The following is a 26,190-nucleotide window of genomic DNA, read 5'->3' as shown; positions in this document are numbered from 1 at the left end:
AGCCTGCGGGTCGCCGAGGGCTCACTCGGCGCATCGTTCATGGACTGCCGTCGGGATAGGATGGTCGCCGTGGTCCCCGGGCAGTTCGACGACGCGGATTCCTCGGAGAGGTAGGCGGCCGGAGGCCACACACGGACAGCTCGGACTCCGCGTTCCTCTCGGGGAGCTGGCGCCTGGCTGGTTTGGACCGGCTTCCTCAGGTTCTGTCCTGGGCAGGTCGTGAAAGCGACTTGTCGAGGGAGTCTGGGTTCCCAGCACCATTAATAGCAGGGAAGCAGAGTGGGGGTAATTGAGAAACATAGGGCCCCACCCCCACATACTGGGTTCCACCCCACCCCCACATACTGGGTTCCACCCCACCCCCACATACTGGGTTCCACCCCACCCCCACATACAGGGTTCCACATACACTCAGCATATTTTTGCCTCCACTAGAGGTAGTGATGGACAGATAAACCAAGTCTCTTCCGTCAATTTGGAAAGGAGGGCAGATGCATATAGTTTAAAGGGGCGCGTCGAGCAGGAAAGACCCAGACTTAATAGCTTGGGGGAACGCTTGCCTATCATAAACAGGGCTCTGATTCCGTCTTCAATACTAAAACCACAAAAAGTCCAGATTAAATGTCTAGAAGCAGCAGAGGAGAAACAACGTCTGTGACCAAGTGGAGGCCCTACAGTGGATTCCTCTTGCCTGTAAAAAACAAAGTGAAGAGTCCAGAGCCTAGAGCACAGTGCAGAGAATTGAGGCGTAAGGGAGACCAGCCAGGTAGAGCCTTGCAAGTGACTGAGGGGGAGTAAGACACTGTTCCCGTCTTATAAGGCCAAAGGAAGGCTTTTAGCAGGCCCAGGGAGTCATTTTATCTTTGGATTAAAGGAATCTCAGTTACGGAGAAGATTTTCTTGGAAAGTAAGAGTGGAACAGAGAACCAATTACAGCATGCAAACAGCTGGCGCCCGTGGTCGCACACAACTTTAATCCCAGCACTCGAGAGGCAGAGGCAGGTGGATCTCTGAGTTCGAGGCTATCCTGGTCCACAGGGTAGTTCCAGGACAGATTCCAAAGATACGCAGAGAAACCCTGTCTCGAACCCCCCCTCCCCCCGAAAAATACCTGGGCTCAAACATGATGGCTCCTAGAGCTATGATCATAGAATGGTTTCGAGGTAGCAGGGTCAAGTTTTATGGTTAAATTAGATGTGAGGTCTGATGAGAGCAGTGATGGAAAACTTCCCATTGAAAAGAGAAGAAAATGAAATACAGTCATTTTGAAATAACAGAATTTTATGTACTTTATGTCATGTAGATGATAGTCATCGGTTAATAGTGGTATTGATAGATATACATCGACCATGCTGTGTGTCAAATCTAGTGTTAAGGAAATGTTCTTAGCTACCACCTTGATTGACAAAAGGGTTGTCTTTTGTTAGGGGAAGTTGATATTAATAATGAGGCAAGTTATTTATATTAAAATTAAATGGCGAATAGTATAAAGGAGAAATGAGTAAATAGGAGCTTATAGTAAGTTAGTAGATGAGTAAATAGGAGCTTATAGTAAGTTAGTAGAGGATGAGTGAGGATTAGCAAGAGAAATGAGAGAGATCTGCCGTCTTATGGTTTCAGGTCCTCTCACAGGAATTCTTCCCGAAGAGTAAGTGGGAAGAAACAGCCTGCTTTGCTGTTCAGAGTGTAATGGTAACGACAGTGTACTGCTTACCCACTGTCCCCATGCACACAGGACGCTGTGAGGATAAACCAGTGCTCCCCTCTGCTGGATGTGATTTTACCACTGCACCAAAGAGACGTGGCGCTCTCCAGACACAGTTTTATATGTCACACCTGGGTTGGGGTGGATTATACTCGGGACATCTGGGGTGGGGTGTACTCGGGGCATCTTGAGTAGGCAGAGGCTTGCAGTACTGACTGTATAGTAACTTGCAGTTATTTAACGATGATCTCTTCTTCCTACTCTGCCCATAGACATTTGAAGTTGTATGAGCTGTAGCCAGATAATAGATTAGAATTGATAACTGAATTTATTTCTTAAAAAAAAATACAGGGGCCAGATATGGTGACACAGGCCTTTAATCCCAGCACTCTGAAAGCAGAGGCAGCAGATCTCTGTGAATTAAGGCCAGTCCTGTCTACATAGTTCATTTCAGGACAGCCAGACCTGTGAGACTCTGTTTCAAAAAAGGAAGGAAGGAAGGAAGGAAGGGTGAGCTGGGGATTTAGCTCTATGATAGAGTGCTTGCCTAGAAAGGGTACAGCTCTGGGTTCAGTCCTCAGAACTGGGGGTGGGAGTGGGGAGGGAAATGGCTATTTTTATGGTCAGGTGAGGTGACACACATCTTTAATCCCAGAATCGGGAAGGTAGTGGAAGGTGGATCTTTGAGTTCAAGCCCAGCTTGGTCTGCGTAGCAAGTATCAGTGACACAGACACTGTCTTTCAAAAAAAAAAAAAAAAGAAAAAAAAGAAAGGAAGGGGTACCACTCCACTAATTTATTTGCACATCATCCTTGGTGGGGACCCATGCTAATGTTTGAATTGTTCCTTTTGTTATGATGCTGAGTCAGGCATTATGTCTTTTTGAGGGGAGGGTTGTTTTTGTTTTTGTTTTTTTTTTTTTTTTTTTTCAAGACTTTGTGGCTTTGGAGTGTCCTGGAACTAGCTCTTGTAGACCAGACTGGTCTTGAACTCACAGAGATCTGCCTTCCTTTGCCTCCCGAGTGCTTGGATTAAAGGTGTATGCCACCACCGCCCAGTTGGCGTTAATATCTTTTTAAGTAGTACATATTATTAGTTGTTTTATATTGACTGTTGGCCTGTTCTATGTGTAAAAGGCCAAAGCTGGCAACAATTGTATTGGACTTGGTGGTAGATGTGTTTTGTTTGGGGTGCACAAAGTTTTGTAAAACTTGAACCTGGCACCAGTGGTGGTGGTGTACTCCTTTAATTCCAGCACTGAGAAGGCAGAGACAGGTGGATCTCTGTGAGTCTCAGGCTAGCCTGGTATACAGAGTGAATCCCAGGACTTCTGGGAAACCAAAAAAGAGAACAGGAAAGAAAAGAAAAAAGGAGATGAAACAGATTGGGAAATGTAAAGTAATCTTTTTGTTTGTTTTTGTTCTTTGAGACAGTGCTTCTCTGTGTAGTCCTAGCTGTCCTGGAACTCATTCTGAAGACCAGGCTGGCCTTGAGATAACATAGATCTGCCTGCCTCTGCCTCCTGAGTGCTGGAATTAAAAGCGTGTACCAACACCACCCAGCTTGTAAGGGAGTCTATAGGATTGTATGTATGTGTATGTTTTTTCTCCTTAGAGGACGTATAAACATGCCAGAACATTCTTATGTCTAGTGAAAGCACAGATGTGAAGTCAGTTCAAGCAAAAGATGACATCTTACTTAAAAACCTTCAGAACGATGTGACGGAGGTGAAGGGCGAGGACGAGATTGATGACGAAGACAACTATGACTATGACAGTGATTGGTACTGGGATGATGGAACTGGAAAACTCACCAAGAGTTCTACCTGGAATGGAGGTAGTAACCCGCAGGTAAGGAAGTCACTCTGTAAATCTGCTTGGGGTGTGTGTGTGTGTGTGTGCTCACGCGCGCACATACCTGTGCATGTGGGGGGAAGTAGAATGGACACCATTCCCGGGGAGCTGGATACAGATGTTTTCAGGGCCCTCTGGTTTCTTTTCTTTCTCTATTCTTTTTTTCTTTTTTTTTCTTTCTTTTTTTTTTTTTTTTTTTTTACCCCCCCTAGCTTCTTATGTGGGTGCTGGGAGCCTGCATTCCAGTCCTCATACCTGCTGAACCATTTCCAGCTTCTCCACTTGTCTTTTGAGGCTTGATATCTCACTGAACCTGGAGTTCACCATTTAGCCAGCCACTGGCCAGTGGCTTCCAGAAAGCCTCCTCTCTCAGCTGCCCTGGTGCTGGGATCATAGATGTATGCTGCTGAGTTTGCCTTTTTATGTGGGTACTGAAGACTGAACTCAGGTCCTCAGTCTTACATGACAATAATTTATGTCCAGAGCCATCTCTCCAGCTCTGTGTAGTATTTTTAGAAAAGATTTTGTGGCCGGGCATGGTGGCACACATCTTTAATCCCAGCACTCAGGAGGCAGAGGCAGCTGGGTCTCTGTGAATTTGAAGCCAGGCTGGTCTACAAAGCTTGAGTTCTAGGATAGTCAAGGCTACATGAAGAAGCCCTGTCTTGAAAAACCAATAATAATAATGATGATGATGTAAAATAAAAGATTTTGTGGTTCTGTAGGTTATATTTATTGATTTGTTGCTTTGTCCTTTTTGTATTTCTTACAATCTGTATTTGGATTCTTTGAATAATTAGTAAATATTGAGAGTTACTGAGGTGTTGTGAGATGAATGAACTTAATGTACAAAGGAAAGGCCATGGCTATGCAGTTAACTGCAGACCGTTTAAGGACTAGCAAGGGAGCTGGGAGAGGAGCTTAATGGTAAAGCACTTGGCCAGTGTGCAAAAGATTCTGGGGTTTATCCTGGCCTCCCCAGCACAGCAGGAAAGAAAAACCCTGAAACTCACTGGTAAGTAAAGAAGTGTGTGGGCTTGTGCTACAGTTCTGTAGCCTCTTGTGAAGGAGGATTACAAGTTCAAGGACAATTTGGAATACAGAGGAAGTTTTGGCAACTCAGCCATGTGTGGTGGTACGGGCCTTTAATCCCAGCACTTGGGAGGCAGGTGGATCTTTGTTTTTGAGTTTGAGGCCAGTCTGGTCTAAAGATAGCGTTCCAAGATAGGACTACATACAAAAACCCTGTTGGGGGTGGGATGGGGTGGTTGCTTCTCTACTTAGTCACTGGTGAGACTTTGGGTAATTTCAGCATGGATTATAATATGATGTATGAATATTTAATGTTAGTTGTTACTTTTGGTTGCTGATAATTGTAGCAATTAAATTGTTGTTGAGGGTACAGTGCATTGTTGGAGCATTTGCCTGCAATGCATTGCAGCATGACAAAAGTCAAATCAGTCAAACATGTGTACATAGGAAAGGAAACATGGGTTGATTTTTACCTAATGTGGTGCTAGGAATCAAACCAAGGACAAGTATTATACTACTGGTCTATATATCCATATCCCAACGCCAAAAGTTATTTTAAATTAAAGGGGCTGAAGAGATGGCTTAGTGGTTTAGAGCACTTGTTGCTCTTGCCCAAGGTTAGGGTTAGACTGAAATTATGGATGGTTGTGAGCTGCCATAAGGGGCCTGGGAATGGAACCCATTCTGGAAGAGCAGCCAGTGCTCTTAATTACTGAGCCATCTCTCCAGCTGTAAAAACCTTAAAAAGAAAAAGTCTGAGAAAATGTGTTTCTTTTGTAGTGTGCTCCTGCATGTAATGATGCTTTAATAACTGACTGAATGGGGTGGGGTGATGTTTCAGCAGGTATAAATGCACTTGGTGTCAGGTCTGACAACCTGAGTTCAATTCCTAGGACCACCATGGTAGAAAAAGAAAATCAGCTTTTAAAAGTTGTCTTCTGCCCTCCATATGTGTGGTGCCCCTCCCCCCAAACACACACACACACACACACACACGAAAGAAAGAAAGAAAGAAAGAAAGAAAGAAAGAAAGAAAGAAAGAAAAAGAAAGAAAAAACTATGGAAAAAAAGAATGTAATTATGAACCTTAGACAACTAATCCTGTTTTAAACTAATTTCTTATAGGCAAATCGCCAGAGTTCTAACTACAATTCAGCCAAAATGTCTACTCCAATTGACAAGTCCTTGAGAAAATTTGAAAATAAAATCAACCTAAGTAAGTTTTTTTAAAGATACATTGCCTAGCTGGGCAGTGAATTTGAGATCAGCCTGTGGTGTATATTATATATGATCTAATAAAGCTTGCTAGGAGATCAGAATGCAAAAGTAGCTGTAGACGATAGGCATTGGTGGTACACCCTTTTAATCCCAGGAGACAGAGGCAGATGGATCTCTGTGAGACAAAGACCACTCTGGGCTACATGAGAGGGGATCAGTCTAAAAGAGAAACAGCTCATGCCGTTAATCCAGCACTAGAGAGGTACTTATATTAGGGGCAGGGTCTCAGATTCTGGTAATTAGTCTCCAGCCACATTGAGGACAGGATCCCTCCCCCAGCCTTGGTAGAGATAAGAGCTTTCTGGAGGCTTGGCTGGTTTTTCTTTTCTGATCTTTAGCTTGAACCCCAATATTTGTCTCTGGGTTTTCATTAATCATGCTACACCAGCCTGGTCTTCAGAGTTTGTTCCAGGTCAGTAAGGGCTAAACAGAGAAACCCTGTCTTGAAGAAAAAAAAAAAAACATTGCCTAACTGGTCTGTGAAGAGATTCTTCCAAATGCTGAAATGTTAGGCATTTTTGTTGGCTCAAGAAGTAAATGTAGGGGCTGGAGAGATAGCTCAGTGGTTAAGAGCACTGGCTGACCTTCCAGAAGTCCAGAGTTGAATTCCCAGCAACCACATGGTGGCTCACAACCATCTATAGCGGGATCTGATGCCCTCTTCTGGTATAAAGGTGTACATGCAGTTAGAACACTCATGAAAAATAAATAAATCTTAAAAAAAAAAAAAGTAGTAAATGTATTTGACCCAGTGATAGAGCTGAATGAAGAAAAGTAACCTTTAGTGTTATTTTAATTTATACCTCTCTTTTTTCTTCTGTTGTGGGAATATGAAGTTTCATATACTCATTCCAATTCTTACCTGTTCTGCATTGGATTCTGTATTAAAACAGTAAAAAATGCTATTTTGTCCAGTTAGACACTTTATGATAGTATCAATGATAGTATCAATGGTCTAGTTGAAAGCCAGCCCTAGTTTGAACTATACGGCTTTGAAAATGGAAGGCCATCATTTTCTCCTTGCAGTCTTGACTCTCTAAACTGTAGCTTTAGAGAGTATACTGTTCATACATATCAGATTAATGTATATAAGTATTTCACAGTTTTCATGATGTACTTCTAACTTGAAACTGAAGTTTGCATAGTTTAACTTTGAATTTAGACACTTGTGTTATCTATATTGTTTGTACAAAATAGTAAGTATCTGAGATTTAATATGTAGATCCAATTTTTTTTTTTTTTTTGAGTATTATCCTTATCTAGAATTTTAGAATTCTGGCTCAAAAATCACACCTATAGTGCTGAAAGTGTATCCTATAAAGACAATATCTTAATTTGTTACTTGTCTCATAAATAAAATATATTTTAAATCTAAAAACTACAGAAGGGGGGAGGTAGAAGGAGAAGTAGTAACCTGTTTAGAGACTGTTAGTATCTTTGTCTTTTGTATTGTTTACATTGTGAGTTTCTGTATTTTTAGGTAAACTGAATGTTACTGATTCTGTCATAAATAAAGTCACTGTAAAATCTAGACAGAAAGAAGCAGAATCGTAAGTAATGTTTTCATTATAAAGCGTGGTTGGTGGAGATCAATTTCCTGAGCAGCAGAATTGTTCTGCTAAGGGTGTTTATGTGTGTGCTTTTGTAAATCTAAATAGCAAAGGAGTCTTATGTAGTAAAAGTACAATCATGTGGAGTCTATAAATGTGTTTTCATAAGGATAAGTGTTTGTAGATTCCAGTTTAGATTAAGATCTGGCTGACTTCTCTCATGTGCTAATAACTGGCATGATCATTGCAGTATAGAAAATAATAGTAATTCAGTGGCAGTGTTAAAACTGAACATGAAAATCAGTTTTCCCTGGTTTATTGCCCTGTCCACAGAGCTAATTGCTTTCTGAGTGACAGCTTAGTCACTCGGTATTTCACTGACCTATCTGGCTGCCTCCTTGTATCTGAACACTTGTTAGTTTAGGTTAGTGTGGTGGATGGAGTTACCTCATATATGTGCTGAAGCAAATCGAGAGTCTGCTTTTGAAGATGATTTTGAGATAAAATTCTTAAAAAAGTGGCCTTATAAATAAATGAGCAGTTCTTTACTAGTAGGATCATTAAAGAGTTAAAGGACAGTATGAACACACTATTTATTTCCCTTGTCACTGTATTCCAGTTGCTCTTTTATTTAATGTCTCGATGTAGAAAGACTTCCTCTTACACTCACATTCTTAGTCCTTCTCTTCTCTCTCTTTCTCTTCATCCCCTCCCTCCCTCCTCTTTACACTCTCCCTTCCCTCTGTGTGCATATGTGAAATATTATATATGTGCATTTGTGCATGTGCACTCTCCCCTCCCTAGTATGAATATCCAACCTGTGGGCTCATATGTGAGTGCATGTGACTGAGGATAATAATGACCATGGTTCAGCAGAAAATTTTAAACTTACTTAAAACATGAGGTTTGTTGTTTTTGTAGTTTCTTGATTACATGGCTCTCAAGTATGAGTTTTGTAGGTGACATGTCCTGTGGGGTCCTGGGAGACAGTGGGTGGGAGGGAAGAGTAAGCGTGCTTGTCATGCAAGCTCACAACCAGAGTTTGATCCCTGATGGTGGAAGGAGGAAGCCAGCTCCCAAAACTTGTCTTCTGATCACCATATGCAGGGTGACAATCTCTTTATCTACACTTCATTCATATATAAGAACAATAAACGGAAAAAGTAAAAACTTTAAAATGAAAAGAAATAAAAGACTGGACATACCTGCTAAGGAGAATTGATTTGCATGTTCAAAGAAATTGAGTTTTACTGAGTGAAGAGTCTGTATCAAATCAGGATGAAAAATTCCTTAAGAATTGTCATAGAATTGTTACATTAGAAGTCTCATTCTGGCTTCTCACTGAGTTGTAAATATTTTTGTTTTTGCTTAGGTATCGGGTTAAAGATAAGGCTGACAGAGCAACTGTAGAACAGGTATGCTTGACATGTGCTGCATGGTCTTGTGTGAAATTAGCATTCTTTGTTCCCTTGTTTTTAGCTTCCTTGCTTAGTGTTAATCTCACCTAAAATTGTTCCTGAGTAGACAGTTTCAAGTTCAGTGATTATCATTTTGCTGTATAATAGGACCACCAGTAAGGTAGAGCTATGGTCCTTCACCTTTGAAGCTACTATATACTACTTTCCCTTCTCAGAGGTTGGGAAGGCAGAGACTATCAGACCAGAAGTTTTAAAAGCAGAGTCTATAGAAATTTTATTCTCTTTTCCATTAAATAGATTTGTATATCTGCTGTGAAATAGGTTGAGTACCTAGCTGCCATGTACCTGGGGCATGTATAGAGATGAGGGGAAGAGGAAAAAGGGGCAATAGACCTTCAAATTTCTAGCTAGAGACCTCTTTCTTACATGTGCTTTATTCTTTCGGGTGGGGTGCTAGCCCTGAATTTCTTATGGGCAGCAGGATATGATTGGTTTACTCTATGAGTGGGGGGGGGGGGGGAGAGAAAGAGAGACATACACACAGACAGATGCTCTCTGTAGTCCTTGCTGGCCTGAAACTTGCTGTTTAGACCAGGATGATCTCAAACTCACAGGGATATGCCTGCCTCTTGCCTCCTGAGTGCTGGGATTAAAGGTGTATGTCACCTGATCTATATTTTTGATGGGAAGAAAATGATTAAAAAAAAAGGTTTAGGTTATTATTATTGCTGCCTACCTGGGCTCTCATCTACCCATATATGTGTGTGTGTGTGTGTGTGTGTGTGTGTGTGTGTGTGTGTGTGTGTGTGTGTGTATGTATGTATGTATGTATGTACAATTCCACATTTTGAAATTGCAACTTCTTATGTTTTTGGTTGTGAGCCTAGCCTTTAACGGCTGAGCCATCTCTCCAGCCCGAAATTGCAACTTCTTGACCTATAGTTCTTGACTTAAGTACCCCCAAGGAAGTAGAAGCTGACCTAAAGTCTAGAACCAGTTTGTGGAATCGATGAATCATTGGACGTGAAAGAGCTTATTTATAATGTTAGCTTATTATTGTATGTTGTACTGATTAGTTGTTGTTGTTCACTTGCTACAAACTAGAGTCACCTGGGAACGGGGGCCCTTCAGTGAGGAATTGCCTCCATCAGGTTGGCTTTGTAGGCAAGTCTGTGTGCCAGCCCACTGTAGAAGGTTCCACCCATGAACAAGTAATCTTGGGTTGTATAAAAAAACAAACTGAGCAGTCTTTGGAAAGCAAGCCAGTCAGCAGCTTTCCTCCATGGTTTCTGCCTCAGTTCCTACATCGAGCTCCTGCCCTGACTTCCCTCAGCGGTGAACTGTTTTCTGGAAGTGTAAGATGAGATAAACCTTTTTCTCCCCAAATTGTGTTGGTTGTAGTGTTTATCACAGCAATAAAACCCAAACTAAAATGTGTGTGTGTATGCATGATGTGGGGGGTCAGTACCTGTGCAATGGTGCCCGTGTGGAGGTCATAAACTTTGTGGGGTTGGTTCCATCCATCCACCTTTATGTGGGTGGGTTCTGGGTAGCAAGCACCTCTTTTCACTGAGCCATCTTGATCACCCTGGGTTTGTACTTTTATTGTCCTATAATTTATTTTGTCTAATTTGTTTTCATGATTGTACTTAAAAACAATACATTTCTTTTTAGGTTTTGGATCCCAGGACAAGGATGATTTTATTCAAAATGTTGCATAAGGAAGACATAGCAGAAATTCATGGCTGCATTAGCACTGGAAAAGAAGTGAGCTCTTGTTGGGGTGACAGGGTTTCCATGTCAGGTTTCTTCTTTCCAATACCAAGGAAAATAAAGGTAGTTTGTAGTTTGTGCCTTCATAAAGAAAAGAAAGCTGGGCATTGTGACATACAACTTTAATCTCATTACTCAGGAAGCAGAGACAGGTAGTCTCTGTGAGTACCAGACCAGCATGGTCTACATAGCAAATGCCAGGCCAGTTGGAGTTACATAGTGTAACTCTGTCTCAAAAAAGAAAGAAAGGTTACACACACCGGATAGTTTACTAACATTGTTTCTAGAAATCAGGTTGCCTGATAGTTGGATAGTTGATAAGAAATTGTGTGTACCTTACCCTGATCACTTTATTGTATCATGGAGTCTGTACCCAGCAGTGAGCTTCAGTTTTCAAAGGGCACAGTGGTCCTGAGTCCCAATTTAAAATTACTGTTAATAAATGAGGGTTGTTGATGCCTTTCTTTGAGCTAGTCTTTCTTGTTCATTTATTTGTAAGTCTAGAAAAATATAAGTGTGACTTAAAATTAAAACTATATTAGTTACTCTTCTCTTGCTATGATAAAATACATAACCAAGAACAGCTTAAGGAAGAAATTTTATTTTGGCATAGGGTTCCAGAGGGTTAAAGTTCATAATGGCAAGCAGCAAACAGGAAGCAGAGAGAATGGACTTGAAGTGACCCAGGCTGCTAATCCTCAAAGCCTGCCTCCAGCAGTATTATTTCCTCCAACAGTGTTACACTACCCTCCTGAAAGTTCCATAAGCTCCACAAACAGCACCGCCATGAGCCTAAGGAGGACATTGCTCATTCAAACCATCACAATTAGCAGCTCATTCTGTGGAAATTAATTAGATGTAAGAAAATTTTCTTTAGAGATATGTGCATGAAATCAATTCCACTTAAATTGGACTTTCTTATATACTTTATGTCTCATGTAACAATAGGCTACATTCAGAGAAATGAGTCATTAAGCAGTTTTGTGTAGTAGGGAAATTAAGATGTTTATGACATTGACCAGAACACAACAGGGTGGTGTATGAATGTATGCTGGAGGGAGGTGTATTTATTGTACTACATATAATGTTTCATGTTTTGATTCACACCTTCAAGAGATGGCAGCAATACAGATGTTTCAGTTTACTTTTGAGGTTAGAATCAACTGGAAAACCAACATTAGTTATTTAACACATACTTTTTTTTTTTTTTTTTTTTTTTTTTGCTTAAAATAGGCTAATGTATACTATGCTAGCACAGCCAGTGGAGAGAGCAGAGCAATCAAAATATACAAAACTTCTATATTGGTGTTCAAAGATCGAGATAAGTATGTAACTGGGGAATTTAGGTGAGTCCAGATTCTTGAATTCCTTTTTCCTCAAGTGTTAAAATAGTATATGTAGTGATTAAAGTAACAAATGTTTTCTTACTCTAGATTCCGTCGTGGCTATTGTAAAGGAAACCCTAGAAAAATGGTGAAGACATGGGCAGAAAAGGAAATGAGGAATTTGTCCAGGTGACTGTGGTGTGTGTGGGGGGGGGGGGTTCATATGCTTAGCTGTGTCTGTCTGTCCTGCCCTGTCCCTGTCCTTTTAAGGGGGGGGGGCGTCATTAGACTGTGTTCTCCATTACATGGAAGAATTTCCAGAGTCTGAGCCATGCAATTTGTTCTGAGGAAGATAAGCTTTTACAGGAATTTAGGCAGTAGTAGGTGACATCGTGATGATAATGCTAGCATTAAAAAAAAATTATAGAGGATTTAGATAACTTTTGTCAGGCCTAAAGCTCTTTGGCTAATAACTTGGTTTTCTTAGTCAAGTTTGGGACACATTCATGTAGTCATTTTGCCATAAGTACTATAAAGAAAGGACATGTACCTAGTTTTCTCAAAATTTGTGGAGGTTTCCTTCCCTTTTCCAGTGTCTTTTAATCTTTTATCTGATATCCATAAGTATAATTTGCTATTAAGCTAGCACCATTTGATTTGGAAATCCTTTGAAATCTTCCTGTGTCCAACTAGCTACTAGGTGTGTGTGCAGTGATTTTATTTTTGAGATTAATAAATTCAAAAGATAATTGTGGAAATAGTTGCTATGTCTTATCAATTCTAAGATTTACCCCCCCCCCATAGTTTAACACCTGTAGAAGTGGATTGAGTGTCACAGGTTATGGGATTTCATAGTTTATCTGTGTTTTGATTTTCTTGGTGTCACCTCTTAAAACCACTGGTTTATGAAATAGCAGTGTAGTTGAGAGGACTTGGTACTGTTTCCTAACAGCAGTATTCCTGCCTCAGTCTGTAGCTGTTGTAATTTGTCTGTATGTCTTTTGACTTACCAGTTATCCTTCTGTCTATACCACAGGCTAAGAACAGCAAACATACCATGTCCAAAACCAATCAGGCTAAAAAGTCATGTTCTTCTCATGGGCTTCATTGGCAAGGATGACATGTAAGTACATGGAAGATCAAAGAATTTGAAGATGAAACTGTATTTAAAAGTCCTATGTGCTATGTACTAACTAGATAAGTGTCTCCCGTAGTTCCTTTCACTAGTCTTTCCTGCTGTTAGGGCCTAGCTGTTATTTACCATTGTGAAGTTTCACCACGCTTCAGAGCAACAAAGTTAACCTTGTTTTTGAGGACTGTTTAATTTATTAAAGCACTGGAAAAGATTTGTAATTGTCAACATTTTGGAGTGGCATCTGTTATTTCATAGTCTGTTCACAGGACAAATTATAGAAGAGAGGTCCATGTGCCTGTAGAATGAGGCAAGAGAACTTGTTGTTCATCATTTTATTGTCGTTCTTTTTTTACTTAGGCCTGCACCACTTTTGAAAAATGTCCAGTTGTCAGAGTCGAAGGCACGGGAATTGTACCTGCAGGTCATTCAGTACATGAGGACAATGTATCAGGATGCTAGACTTGTCCATGCAGATCTCAGTGAATTCAACATGCTGTGAGTGTGGTTTATTTCTTGGAAATTTCCTATTATTTCATGTCCTTCAAAATATTCACATCTATAAACTCATACTGTATTCTGTTGGTTTCTCCATGATAGAAATTAAAATGTGGTCACTGCCTTCAGTGACCATAGTCACAGAGTAGACCACTGTGAAGGACTGAGGTTGTAGCTTGGCAGTAGAACAAGTGCCTAGTATGTATGTGTCAGGGTTTCGATTCCATTCCCAAACCACAAGGTTTCAGAGGAAGGGGTGTGTATTTAGCTGACTTAATGGGCTTTGAAATTTTTCTCAGTTTTCTATCTTTTTATTAATCAAAATAGCCCTTTCTTATCTGCTGTGGTCATTTATGATTTACTTAAGGTAGATCCCCACCCCCAAGGCAGGGTTTCTCTGTATTGCTTTGGAGCCTTTCCTGGAACTTGCTCTGTAGACCAGGCTGGCCTCAAACTCACAGAGATCCACCTGCCTCTGCCTTCTGAGTGCTGGGATCAAAGGCGTGTACTACCACCGCTGGGCTAAAGTGCAATTTTTAACCAGATAGAGGCTTGCCTGTAATCTCTGCACTTAGGAAGTGAAGGCCAGAAGATTTAAGAGTTTGAGGCTAGTCTGTGTTACATAGAGAGACCCTATTCAAAACAAAGAACATTGACCCAGGGTCTCTCTACATAGCTTGGCTATACTAGAATTCACTTTGTAGGTCAGGCTGGCCTCAAACTTCAAGAGATCTACTTGCCTTGCCTCCTGAGTGCTGAGATTAAAGGTGTGTGCCAATGCGCCCAGCTAAAACTGTGTAGCCCAAGCTGGCCTTGAACTCTGGCCTGATCCTCTCACCTTTACCCCCCTTCAGCAAATCCAATCAGTGTGTGCCACCACAGGCAGGTCCAGATAGATTAAAACACAAACAAGACTATAATCGTAACTTCTAACCTCTGTGCTCATTGTCCATCCACAAGGTACCATGGTGGAGATGTGTACATCATTGATGTTTCTCAGTCTGTGGAGCATGATCACCCACATGCATTGGAGTTCTTGAGAAAAGACTGTGCTAATGTCAATGGTGAGCAGAAAGTGGGGTTTCCTGACAGTGTTTGTGCATGCATGCGTTGGAAGAGGTCTTGTCACTCGGAGTGTGTTTGCCTCTCACATGGAAGACCTTGCATTTGATCCCTAGCACTGACAGTGCCACTTAAACCATTGGCTGGAGATGCTCCATTTTTATATCTTTCTGTGTTTACTAGTAGGAGTAGTAAGTGTTCCCTTTGTAGAGCTGTCATTAATGTTTTTCCTTCTGACAGATTTCTTTTTCAAACATGCTGTGGCCGTGATGACTGTTCGGGAGCTCTTCGAGTTTGTCACGGATCCTTCCATCACTCTTGAGAACATGGATGCTTATCTTGAAAAGGTAAGATGAGGAATAAGTATGACTTGCCTTTGTGTGCACATCTGTGGGACTCAGGTTGCTTAGTATAATTATTCATTTCCATAACCTCTTAGCACTTCTCATTTCACAGTGAAATTAGAAATAGCAAAGGTGCCAATAAAGCCAGGTTTCTTGACTTTTCTCAAGATGACAGAGATTATCAACTCTCATGACTGTTTAGTAAGAAAACTGCCAGGGTATGTGGCAAAATATGCATGACATTGAGTACTAAGCATTAAATGCATTTAAACTACTGTGCAAACCATTAGTTTTCTGTCTTTAGGACTGTTTTTTTTTTAAGTCATCAAAGACTGAAACTGTTCTTACTAACCCCCATAGCATCCTGGAAACTACTACTCTAGTGTCATTGAGCTACCCTTGGTACTGTTAAGTAAAATCACATATAAGTGTATTTGTGTGACTCTATGCTACCTGTGTGCAAATGCCTAAGGAGGCCAGAAGAAGGTATTGGATCCCCTGGAGCTAGACTTGCAGGTGGTTATGAGCCACCTGCAGTGCGTGTTGGGAACCAAACTCAGGCCCTCTGGAAGAGATGTAATCTTTCTTAACTATTGAGCCCTCTCTCAGCTCCTTGTTTGTTCTTTGTTGCTGGCTTACTTTGCTCATCTTGCTTAGTGTTCATCTGTTTTGTAACATGTGAGAATTTCTTTCCTTGTTTAAGGCTAGATATTAGTCCATTTGTTTGAACCATATTTTGTCTATATTCTCATCTGTCAGTGGACATTTGGGTTCTCCTCCTCATGTTTCCATTAACATAAATAGTACCGATGAGAATATGAACATATAAATATCTCCAAGTTTTAGGGGCCCTACTGTCGATTGTACTTTTTGCAGTTCTGCTTGACACTGTGCAAGGCTTTCAGCATCTTGTTTTCTGGCCTGCACTGGTTGTCCTCTTGTCTGGGGAGCCATCCTAATGGGTGTAAGGTGGCATCTTGTTATATGAGTGTGCTGAGTGTTTCTCTAGTAATGGGTGGCACTAAATACTTTCTCATGAAGTCCTACTCTGTCTGTTTTAAGCAGGCCGTTGTCCTGTTGTGAACCCTGGCTGTTCACTTTTAATCAGTCCTGGGCTGCTGTGTTCTGTGTTTCTTTCTCCCTGTGCCTTTTGGGTTTTTGTTTTGTTTCCTCCCTCTTGTTGAGTGTACCTTTGGTACCCAAGAAGTTTTATATTTGATACAGTCCGTTTATCTCTTGTTACTTTTGTCACTTCAGAGTCAGGGTTTCATATTTCCCCTTCCCCCCGGAGTGACTTTTGTTCATCTTGCTCTGCCTGATGAATATTAAAACTGAGGTTAGAAAACTGTCTCAAAGGAAAATTCAGGAGCAGCACTGTTTTCAGGGGTATTGTTTTCTCTTAAAAAAAATTTTGAGTCAGTGTTTCTTATATCCCAGGCTGCCTCAAGCTATATAGTCAAGGATGAATTTAAATGTGTGATTCTCCTGCCTCTATCTGATGAGATCTGAGATTTTAAGTGTGCAACACTAACACCTAGTTTATGCATGCAGGGGTCAAACCAGCCCATTTATTTGGTTGGTTGGTTTGATCTCTTTGTGGGGTGTTTGTTTCTCTGAGGTACGATCTTTCTGCTGCTGCCCCCTAAGTGCTGGGGTCATAGCTGTGTGCCACCGTGTTTGGCAGATTATGAACTCTTGAGGGACAGAAATTGTATTTGTATGTTGTCAGTACCTGATTATATATTAGGCAACTACATGTTGTCTTAGGGTTTCTATTTTTGTGAAGAGACACCATGACTATGGCAGCTCGTTATCTTTATGGAGGGAAGCATGGCAGCACACAGGCAGACTTGGTGCTAGAGAGTAGCTGAGAGTTCTACATCTGGATCGGCAGGCAGCAGGAAGAGAGACACTGGGCCTGACTTGAGCTTCTGAAACCTCTAAGCACCACAAGCAGAGACACACTTCCTCCAATAAGGCCATATCTACTCCAATAAGGCCAGGCGTCCTAACCCTTTCAAATAACTCTACTCCCTATGAGCCTTTGGGGCCCATTTTTAATTCAAATCACCAAACATATATTGACTGAGTAACTATCAAAGTATTTTTATTGCTAAATCATTAGTATTAACTCTGTGTTTGTACTTAAAAAATAAAACAGAATAAATGTTCTTTCCTTCTCCATATATATTTCTAAAAGTTATATTTTTATTTTAATTATGTGTACTTGTGGGTATGTACGTGTGTGTAGATACTTGTATAGGCCAGAGGCATTGGATGCCCCTGTAGCTGGTGTAATAGGCAGTGTAAGCTCCACAGTATGGGTATTAGGAATTGAATTCTGGTCCTCTGGAAGAATAGTACATACTCATAACCACTGAGCCACCTCTCTGGTGCTCTCCTTGTATGTATTTTAACTAGATAACTGTTTTGTAAGTCTTAAGAACCGTGTATAAGGTCATTGTCACCTCTGTTGCAGGTACTGTTTGCCCAAGGGACTTTCTTGGGGATTTATACTGTAGTAGCATTAGGACCACGTATCTATCTACCTTCCTTGTGATTCATTTCACTGACTTTTGGTTAATGCCATCAGATGTGGTGCACATCTTTAATGCCAGCACTTGGGGAGTAGAGAAAGGCAGATCTCTCTGGGTTTGAGGCCAGCCTGGTCTACTGGTTGAGTTTCAGGACAGCCAAGGCTACACAGAGAAACTCTGTCATGGAAAACAAAATGTGGGGTGGGAGAAATGGTTCATTATTGGGTCTCAGTTTTTCTCCAATAACCATTTTTGATAATAGTTCAAAAATAAGTTCAAAAAAAAGCTTTGTTTTATAGTTGTCTTGGCCATGATTTGGCCATGAGTGATGCCAGTGCTGGGATGTGGGGCTTTGGATAGCCTACACCAGTGCTCTGCCACTAAGCTGTACCCAGTGTTGATCTTGAAGAAGGGGACTAAAGATAACTTGAGACTAGAAGGGTTTATTGCTTCTTTTTAAATGACTTACAAGTCTTTGGTAGAGAGCCAACCTACCCTGTAGAAACTCACTCTAGGTTCTTTCTTAAGATTTTTAAAAAAAAAATTATAACAAAATAGAAAAAAAATGTGTCTTTTTGATGGTGATTGTAAAGGAAAATAATTTTTTGCTTTCTCTCAAAGGCCATGGAAATAGCATCCCAAAGGACCAAGGAAGAAAAGACTAGCCAAGATCATGTGGATGAAGAGGTGGGGGTTTATTATGATTCCACAGCCCTGGGGAATACTTGCGGGGTTTTCTGGGGAACTGTGGGGTATTCTTCCCTGTGTTTTGAGACAGGGTCTTCTCATATAAACCAGTTTGGCCTCAAACCCACACTCATTCTGCTTCAGCTGCCTGATTGCTAGAATAACATGTGTGTGCCACCATTCCCAACTAATTCTTGTGTTACAGGGTTTGGTTTTTTTTTTTTTTTTTTTTTTTTTGGTAAAGCATAAACTTGATTTTATAAGTAGGTACATGGTGTATAATTTACATTCAATTATATTTTTGTACTCAGGAACCTCTTAGCCTATTGTTTAGCTAAAGTTTTGAAAGAGCTTGTAGGGTGTATGAGTCAAAGAGGAAAAGACTATTAATTTGCAAGTATGAATTTTTAAATGACTTATATACTGATTCTATAAATATAACAGACTTTAAATATTGATACTTTGTTAAAAAATAAAATCAAACTAGTCCTAAGAAGTTAAGACATCTTTATTAAAGTTTACAGTAGGCCTATTATTACTATATTTATTATTATTTTCATTGTAGCTTATTCTCCTCAGAAGTTTTGTAGCAGCTGGGTGGTGCTGTCCTGCATAGTAAGAATATGTGTGTGTTCCTTTGCTCACAGGCAGGCAATCCCTGCTAACTGTAACTTTATCTCGTCCTTCCTCCTTGGAAGATGCTTTTTGAAATTAGGGTGTATGGGAGGAGTATTATTCTAAGGTTCATCTGGAATAGACACTTTTCTTCCTTAAATCAGTTGTAAAATTTTATTTTTTATCTTATCAAATTGGTTTTAGCTTAACACATAGCACCAGTGGGTGCAAATGTTGACTGAAAGTCATTGTTGGAGATGATAATACAGGTTTCTGCGTGTTTGATAGAGCTGAAGGAATGGAGGAGTATAGGAATAATGGTTTTAATTTTGCTTCCCTCTCTTAGGTGTTCAAACAAGCATATATTCCCAGAACCTTGAATGAAGTGAAAAACTACGAGAGAGATGTGGATGTAATGATGAGGTTGAAGGAAGAAGACATGGCTTTGAACACTCAACAAGATAATGTGAGTAGCTTGCTTTGTCTACAGAGCCAGTTCTCACAAGAGAGACTGTCCCAAGCTTATCCTGGCTTGGTGCTAGTGAGATGGTCACCTTGCTTTTATACACTGTGGCTATAAAGGGGATACTTCTGGATGGGGAGGGGAGCGGGGGCAGAGATGCATTTGTTCAGAGAACTATAATTAGTAAAAAGGCAGATTCACAAAGACTTCTAAGATAAAAAAAAATGGTTGTAGATTGATAAGCTATGCTTCATGTCCATACACATTAAGAAATGTTTAAAATATTTGTATCATTTTTAATTATGTGTGTATGTATGTAGGGGGTGGTCTGTGCACATGAGTGAATTCTGGTATCCTTGGAAGCCAGAGGAGTTAGGATCCCTGGAGCTTTCTGAGCTATGGAGTATATAGGTGCTGGGATCTTAATTCTGGTCTTCATGATGAGCATCTTGCACTGTTAACCACTGAGCCGTCTTTCCAGCCCCTTGAAAACACTTTTAGTAGTAACTACAACACTTGCCATGCAGATCTACTGATGGGAGTAGAATAGGACTGTTTGTGGAGTGGGTAACATTTCACTGAAAAAAGTTCAAAGTTAGTATTTGCTGTCACTTGGTGGGTTGCAAACTCATCTGAAAACTACCAGGCTTTGATTGTATTGGGCCTGGGCATGCGTACCTTGCACACAAGAACAATGCAAGCTACTTTCTGTGTTTTATGTGATAGATTTTATGTAACTGAGTTCTAATAGGTCTTAATAATAAAAGCCAGGGGTCATATATAAGGGGCTGAGAGATCAGAGAGGAAAAGGAGCAAGCTAAAGCCACCTTCCTGTCTGTCTGTTAGCTAGTGGCACGCTCAACCCTCTAATCTTCAGACAGGCTTTATTTGTACAGACGAGATATCACCACAGTTTTGAGTACATTCTCAGAATCACAGGAGACAGTGTCTAGTCCAGTGTTTAATGGTGTACTATGTACATATCATTGTTAATTTTATGTTTATTCTTTTTCCTTCTTGTTACAAGATTCTATACCAGACTGTCACGGGATTGAAAAAAGATTTGTCAGGAGTCCAGAAGGTATGAAGAACACGTGTTATTAATTGCTTTATAACACATTTATTATTTTTGTGTGTATACTCACAAGTGTGACATAGCACATGTATGGTAGCCAGAGACGACTTCAGGAGTTGATTACTCTATCCACTTCCTAGGTCTTTGGGATCCAACTTAGATTGTCAGGCTGCCTGACGAGTCATCTTGCCGGCCTGTGGAAACTATGTTTAAAAGATATAAAACTTACTGTAAAGTAAGTTAGAATTAAATTTGGAAATGAACCTGTTTTTTTCTGTCCCTGAATTCTGTTAAAAGTGATTTGTCTTATCCTGATCTGCTTTGGTTGGGTATTACTGAGAGCCATACAATCTTTTTGAGAGTTTTTACAATCAGTTTTGAAAAATGTCAGGGCTGGAGAGATGGCTCAGCAGCTAAGAGCTCTTGCTGCTCTTCCAGAGGACCTAGTTCAGTTACCATCACTCACCTGTTTCCCTGTAAGACAAGAAAGTGAAAAGTTCAAGATGAGTCTGGACTATGTAATGAGATTCTGTTTTGAAGGAAAAAAAAAAAAAAAAAAGAGAGAGAGAGAGAGTTAAAGAAATGTGGTAAATTTCAGGGAAAATGAAACTTTCTCTTGATTGACTGTTCATTTCATTAGATTAGCTTACTGCTAGGAATGTGGTTCATAGAAAAGCAGTTGTGAAGTCATCCAAATAGATCTTTATTATTGTTGTTGTTATCATCATCATCATGATAATTATTATTTGCCTCTGTATTTCACATCCTTTCCAAATCCCAACACAGTCATCTGGCTTGTTAAAAGCAGCAGCAGACTTGTGTTGTTGGTTTAGGTCACCCATATAACCCTAGTAGTCAGGCTGTGCCCAGCCTTTGGCAGTGGACCACATGCATGCCAAGATAGCTGTGAATGTAGCCCCACACATTTGTATCATGTTGCGGTGTCAAAAGATTGAATGCCTGTGCTAGTTCCTTTATTTGGGTCTGTTCTTGTGTGAGTGAATGGATGTTGTCCATCTCTCTCCCTGATATTGATTCTGCTATTTTTGATGTTTCAGTGCATGACTTCAAAGTGTATCTGGCATACTGCTTTAAAATGCTGTCATTGATGTGCTAACTAACATATAAATAAGTGATTGACTTCAAGTAACATGGTTCTATAATAACTTCAAGGTCCCTGCACTCCTAGAAAGTGAAGTTAAGGAAAAGACCTGTTTTGATTCAGAAGATGCTGGAAGTTCTGAGTGCTCTGACACAGACTCTGAAGAACAGGGAGATGCCCGATGCAAAAAACACACTGCTGACCCTGACATTGATAAAAAGGTTAGCCAACATCTTTATTTCTCTTGAGTGTGGTAGCTCAGAAGCATCAATAATGCCTTTATTGTTGTTTGTTTGTTTTTCAAAACAGGGTTTCTATGTATAGCCCTGGCTATCCTGGAACTCACTAGATAGACCAGGCTGTCTTCGAACTCACCGAGATTCACTTGCCTCTGCCTCCCGAGTGCTGGGATTAAAGGCATGGGTTACCACCACTAGGCATCAGTAGTACCTTTAATTGTAGTTTCCATAACTAATTGTAAACTTTGCTTGTGGAGTAAATTAGAGACTTAGCTGCCGTTAGGAGCGTCTTCAGTCCTCACTGAGGACACGTTATATCTACCTATAGAAGCAAATATTTGTTTCTTTCTAATATTTATTTCTCTTAAAACATGTAGCTTATAAATGTCAAGTAACAGGGATATTGATTTAACTGTATGCAGTTTCAGCAAAGTTCAAGGGTCAGGGTGTAGTTCAGTAGTAGATGGGCTGGGGTTGGGGTGGGGGGACACGGATAACGGATGAACAAAAAAATAACCCTCACAGGAAGACAGGCACCTTTCCCAGTACATGGGAAACTGAGGTTGGGGGTCATTTGAGCTTTCAGAGTTTAAGAACACTCTGAACAACACTGAGACCTTCCTGAGGGAGGAAAGAATGCAGGGATATTGGGGTGGAGATGGAAAAGAAGTGAGATGGAAGGTCCCTCAAAGAAAAGTTGTTATCCCCAACTTTCACCAAACTGTAATTGTTATTTTTATGCTACATTTACTTTTATCCTGTTAACAAAGAGCTTTAATTTGGTTCTAATAGTAGTCTGAATTCTCTGAATGAATGACATTTGTTGGGGGTGTGTTTGTTTTTTCCTAGGAAAGAAAAAAGATGGTCAAGGAAGCTCAGAGAGAGAAGAGGAAAAATAAAATCCCTAAACATGTGAAAAAAAGAAAGGAAAAAACAGCCAAGGCCAAAAAAGGCAAATAGGATGAAGAGCTGTGTTATGGACATCTCTCAGCTACTTTTTAAACCTGGAGTGGAAGTTGTAGCTGAAGGATGGCTTCTTTACTACATCTGAGTGTTTACCATCTCAATGTTGGGGAGACTGGGGTGTGATCATGTGATTGCCTCAAAAGCCCAAAGCCCATAATGTCGGGATCCAGTCAGTCACTGGCTCTGCTTTTAATGGATTTATTAAAGTACTATTTTATATATATATGTGTTTGTGTGTTTGTTTGTTTAAAGGCAGGGTTTCTCTGTGTAGCTTTGGAGCCTGTCCTGGAACTCGCTCTGTAGACCAGGATGGTTTGAACTCACAAAGATCCGCCTGCCCCTGTTGTACTATTTCAGTGAAGAACTTTGTACATTTTATTTTTATATATTTCTTCTGTAAACTTTTTCAGACGCATCATAAATATTTAAATGTGCATCTACATCCTTAGTAAAAGGTGAGCGAGCACAAAGGCGCATGGATAGATTTGAGAATATTTGTTTTCTTTGTACATGCCAAAGACACAGCTGAAATCAACTGATTACCAAGCTGTGCTGCCTTGAGTGCCACCAGTGAGAGAAGTCATCTGGCCATGATGTTGCTATTCGCAGTAGCTCTGGTCTTGTGTATTGTAGTGCTTTTGTCGTATGATCCCACTTCGTCTTTAATATACCTGTTCTAGCTGGACCTCATAAGCCATTTCACATCCAGCCCTTTGTCATGTCCATGTGCTCATCAAACATTTAGGTGTTTAAGGTACTGGGATAGAACAGTGAACAAAACAAAATTACTTCCTTTGAATAGTTTGCATTCTTATAGGGAAACTAAACAATATAATTTACATTCTTCCAAGAGGTTTTAAATTATATAAAGAGAAATAATGCTGAATAAAGAAAATGCCTAGGGAGACAGAGGCAGCACAGTAAGATACTTAACAAAATACTTGAAGCTGAGCTTCCTGGCACTGAAATGGCTAAATGGCAGGATTCTAAGTTCTGGCTAGCCTGGGCTACTTACATAGATGAGGATACAAGCAACAAAGCCAAATCAGGTACATCAGAAGTAAGAATACTCCAAGCAAAGCAAAGAGCCAAGGGAAAGACCCTGCAGCAACAGGATGTCTGCAGTGATCAGAAACAGGACTGCAGCATCAAAATCAAGGAGAGGTGGGCAGGGGAAGTCATCATGAGATCTGATGGTATACTGCCTGTGGAGTTTTTAGAGGACTGACAGGATCATACTTGTAATTTGAAAGCATCACTCTGGTGTCTGGAGAATTGAAGCAGAGGTGGAAGATGATTGGCTGTGCTTGTTGTCAGTACAGGTGAAGGATGCTGGGAACTTGGCCTACGATGCTGGAAGTGGATGTAGAGTTAGCTTAAGGGAACAGATGAGTTAGAACAAAATAGTAAAAGGCGACTTGGGGAGTTTATGACCCAAGAAGCACCTGAGACCATGAGTTACTGGAGTTACTGTTACGGGAGAGACGTGTGTGGGGTAGACTTACTGGTCTCACTGCACTGGATGGATACCTTACACAGCAGCCCAGGGTTTCTCTTAGATGCAGCTTCCAGCCACTTGTTTGATGGTAGGTTATAGCGGGACCACCAGAACCCTGATCATGAGTTCAACACATACTCCTGCTTTAAAGGTCAAAACGTGAAGCGGGGTTTGAGTGAAACACAAAGTAGTCCTTCTAAAAGCCCACCTTACACAATGCTGAGAGTAGACTTATCAGCTCTGTGCACAGTTGCGTTATCTTCCAGGTCTTCTGATTCGCTCAGACAAGTTTATGTAGATTTGTATTTTACCTTTAAAAAGTGCCTTCTTCTATTGTCCCAGCATCAAGGTTAAACCATGTGAACTCAAAGCTAAGTTAAAACGTCGTGCCTGCTAGCTAGCCTAGACTAGCTAGCCTAAGTTAGTCTCGAAATGCTGTGTTATGGTTTAGATCCTAAATGTCCCCAAACCATATGTTAAAAGCTTGGTCCCACATCGATAGTGGTGTTGCTGAGTAAGGGTAAGACTGGAGAGGCTGAGGTCCTTGGGGGTGTTCTTGCTGGAACATTGGATCCTGGTGCTTTCCTTGCTCCCTGGCCATAGTAATACAAGTGACTTTCCTTCACTACTGTCTTAACGCACTGCACAAGTCAGGAGGAACGGTTGGTTCTGTTGTTAGTTCCTTTGGTCTTTTTCCTTCATCATCCACCTTTAGCTCAGGCACTACAGGTACTCACTGCAACTGTTGAACTGTTTCTATCTGGCATTTGCACAGCCACACGAAACTGAACACATACCCTCTGCACTATGAAATTCAGACCCTACTTACGGAAGAGGCTAGGGAACGTGTTTCAGTTTTACCCAGTTTTCATTTTTAATACAGCGTTGACCAGTCTCGGTGACACTATTTTAATGCCAACACTGGAGTATTAGAGGCCAGTCTGGTCTACATAGAAAGTTCATGCCAGCCAGAGCTGTGTAGTCACAGAGTGAGTGAGGCCTGTCTTATACACGCTTGGTTCAGTACTGTCTTCTCTGTCCCTGAGCTTCTGCAGACTTTATCATTCTTCTCAAAGTTATTTTTCTCTAACTACCAATGACAGTAATTTGCATATTGAATTTACAAACATAACCTCAGACCAGAATGTAAGCTCACCAGGGCAGGGGTTTGTGTCTTATTTTGTATGCCAGCACCTGTCATGTGCTAAGACATATCAACTCAGTAGATATTTAAATAATGATGTTCTGTTAACCAAACAAAGGGGAGGATGTGTCACGTGCCTCTTATTTGTAATTGATATGATATGGTCAGTGTGCACCCCTCAGGCTTGCAATAAGGCTATCTGCCTACCACAGGAAGTACTCAACTTCAGAGGTTACTTCATTCAATCCCAGTACATACTCTGATGCCTTAGCATGGAACATTATCAAGGCTTTCTGAGGGGTGGGATGCCTACTCTAGTTTGAGCTCCCTTATTCTGATACCCTGCTGTGGCACTGGGAAGTCAGCTTCCTTTAGGGAAGAAGTCCTCATATGTAAATTGTGGTGGGAGTGGACCAAATGATTACAAAACATCATTTAAAATTCATTCACTTGTAGTGTTTTGTGCTGGCTTCAAACTCCCTTAGTAATCAAGGATAGCCTTGACTTTGATCCTCGTGCCATTGTTTCTTCCCCAAGTGCCTGGAGTGTAAGTGTGGCACCACACCCTCTTGTTTGCCTCTCCAGAAACTGAGACCTAGGAGAATGGAGGCAATAAGTGAGGTAGACTAAAGTCTCACGCAGTAGCCAACTTTACACTCTGAGGGGTAAGAGTCCCGTGAGTGAAGTCCAATCACAGAAATGTTTCCATAGAGGCAGAGACTCAAGTACAGTGGCCGGCTGTGACAAGTAATCTGAAACACTCTCCTATCCGCCTCATCTGGGAGGCATACCCAAACAAGAACAGTTCTGTGTTTTGAAGAAACTGAGGCCACGTGACTCTTGATTCTTGGAGTTTTTTCCCAGGCGCTCTGAAATCTCACATGACTCCATTCT

The 26,190-nt window shown here is 40.8% G+C and overlaps 1 protein-coding gene across 3 annotated transcripts; it reads left to right on the top strand.

Annotated features, from left to right (window-relative positions):
* Positions 1-12: 12 nt before the first annotated feature.
* On the top strand, positions 13-22,875 carry Riok1 (RIO kinase 1). 3 transcript variants are annotated; one of them, XM_051194427.1, is made up of 17 exons: positions 13-110; positions 3,357-3,555; positions 5,716-5,806; positions 7,349-7,418; positions 8,791-8,833; positions 10,511-10,603; positions 11,843-11,955; positions 12,043-12,123; positions 12,971-13,057; positions 13,427-13,564; positions 14,525-14,628; positions 14,867-14,973; positions 18,129-18,194; positions 19,156-19,275; positions 20,300-20,353; positions 21,521-21,670; positions 22,538-22,875. In XM_051194427.1, exons 1-17 carry the CDS (start codon positions 40-42, stop codon positions 22,646-22,648), a joined length of 1,698 nt encoding a protein of 565 aa, XP_051050384.1. In that variant the 5' UTR covers positions 13-39; the 3' UTR covers positions 22,649-22,875. The 3 variants fall into 3 exon arrangements, with proteins under 3 accessions (XP_051050384.1, XP_051050386.1, XP_051050385.1); XM_051194429.1 differs by having other exon boundaries at positions 32-110; positions 3,418-3,555; XM_051194428.1 differs by having other exon boundaries at positions 38-110; positions 3,320-3,555.
* Positions 22,876-26,190: the final 3,315 nt, after the last annotated feature.

The sequence above is a fragment of the Phodopus roborovskii genome, unplaced genomic scaffold, assembly GCF_943737965.1.
Source record: "Phodopus roborovskii unplaced genomic scaffold, PHOROB, whole genome shotgun sequence".
NCBI lineage: Eukaryota > Metazoa > Chordata > Mammalia > Rodentia > Cricetidae > Phodopus > Phodopus roborovskii.
This window is presented reverse-complemented; position numbering and strand designations above follow the sequence as displayed.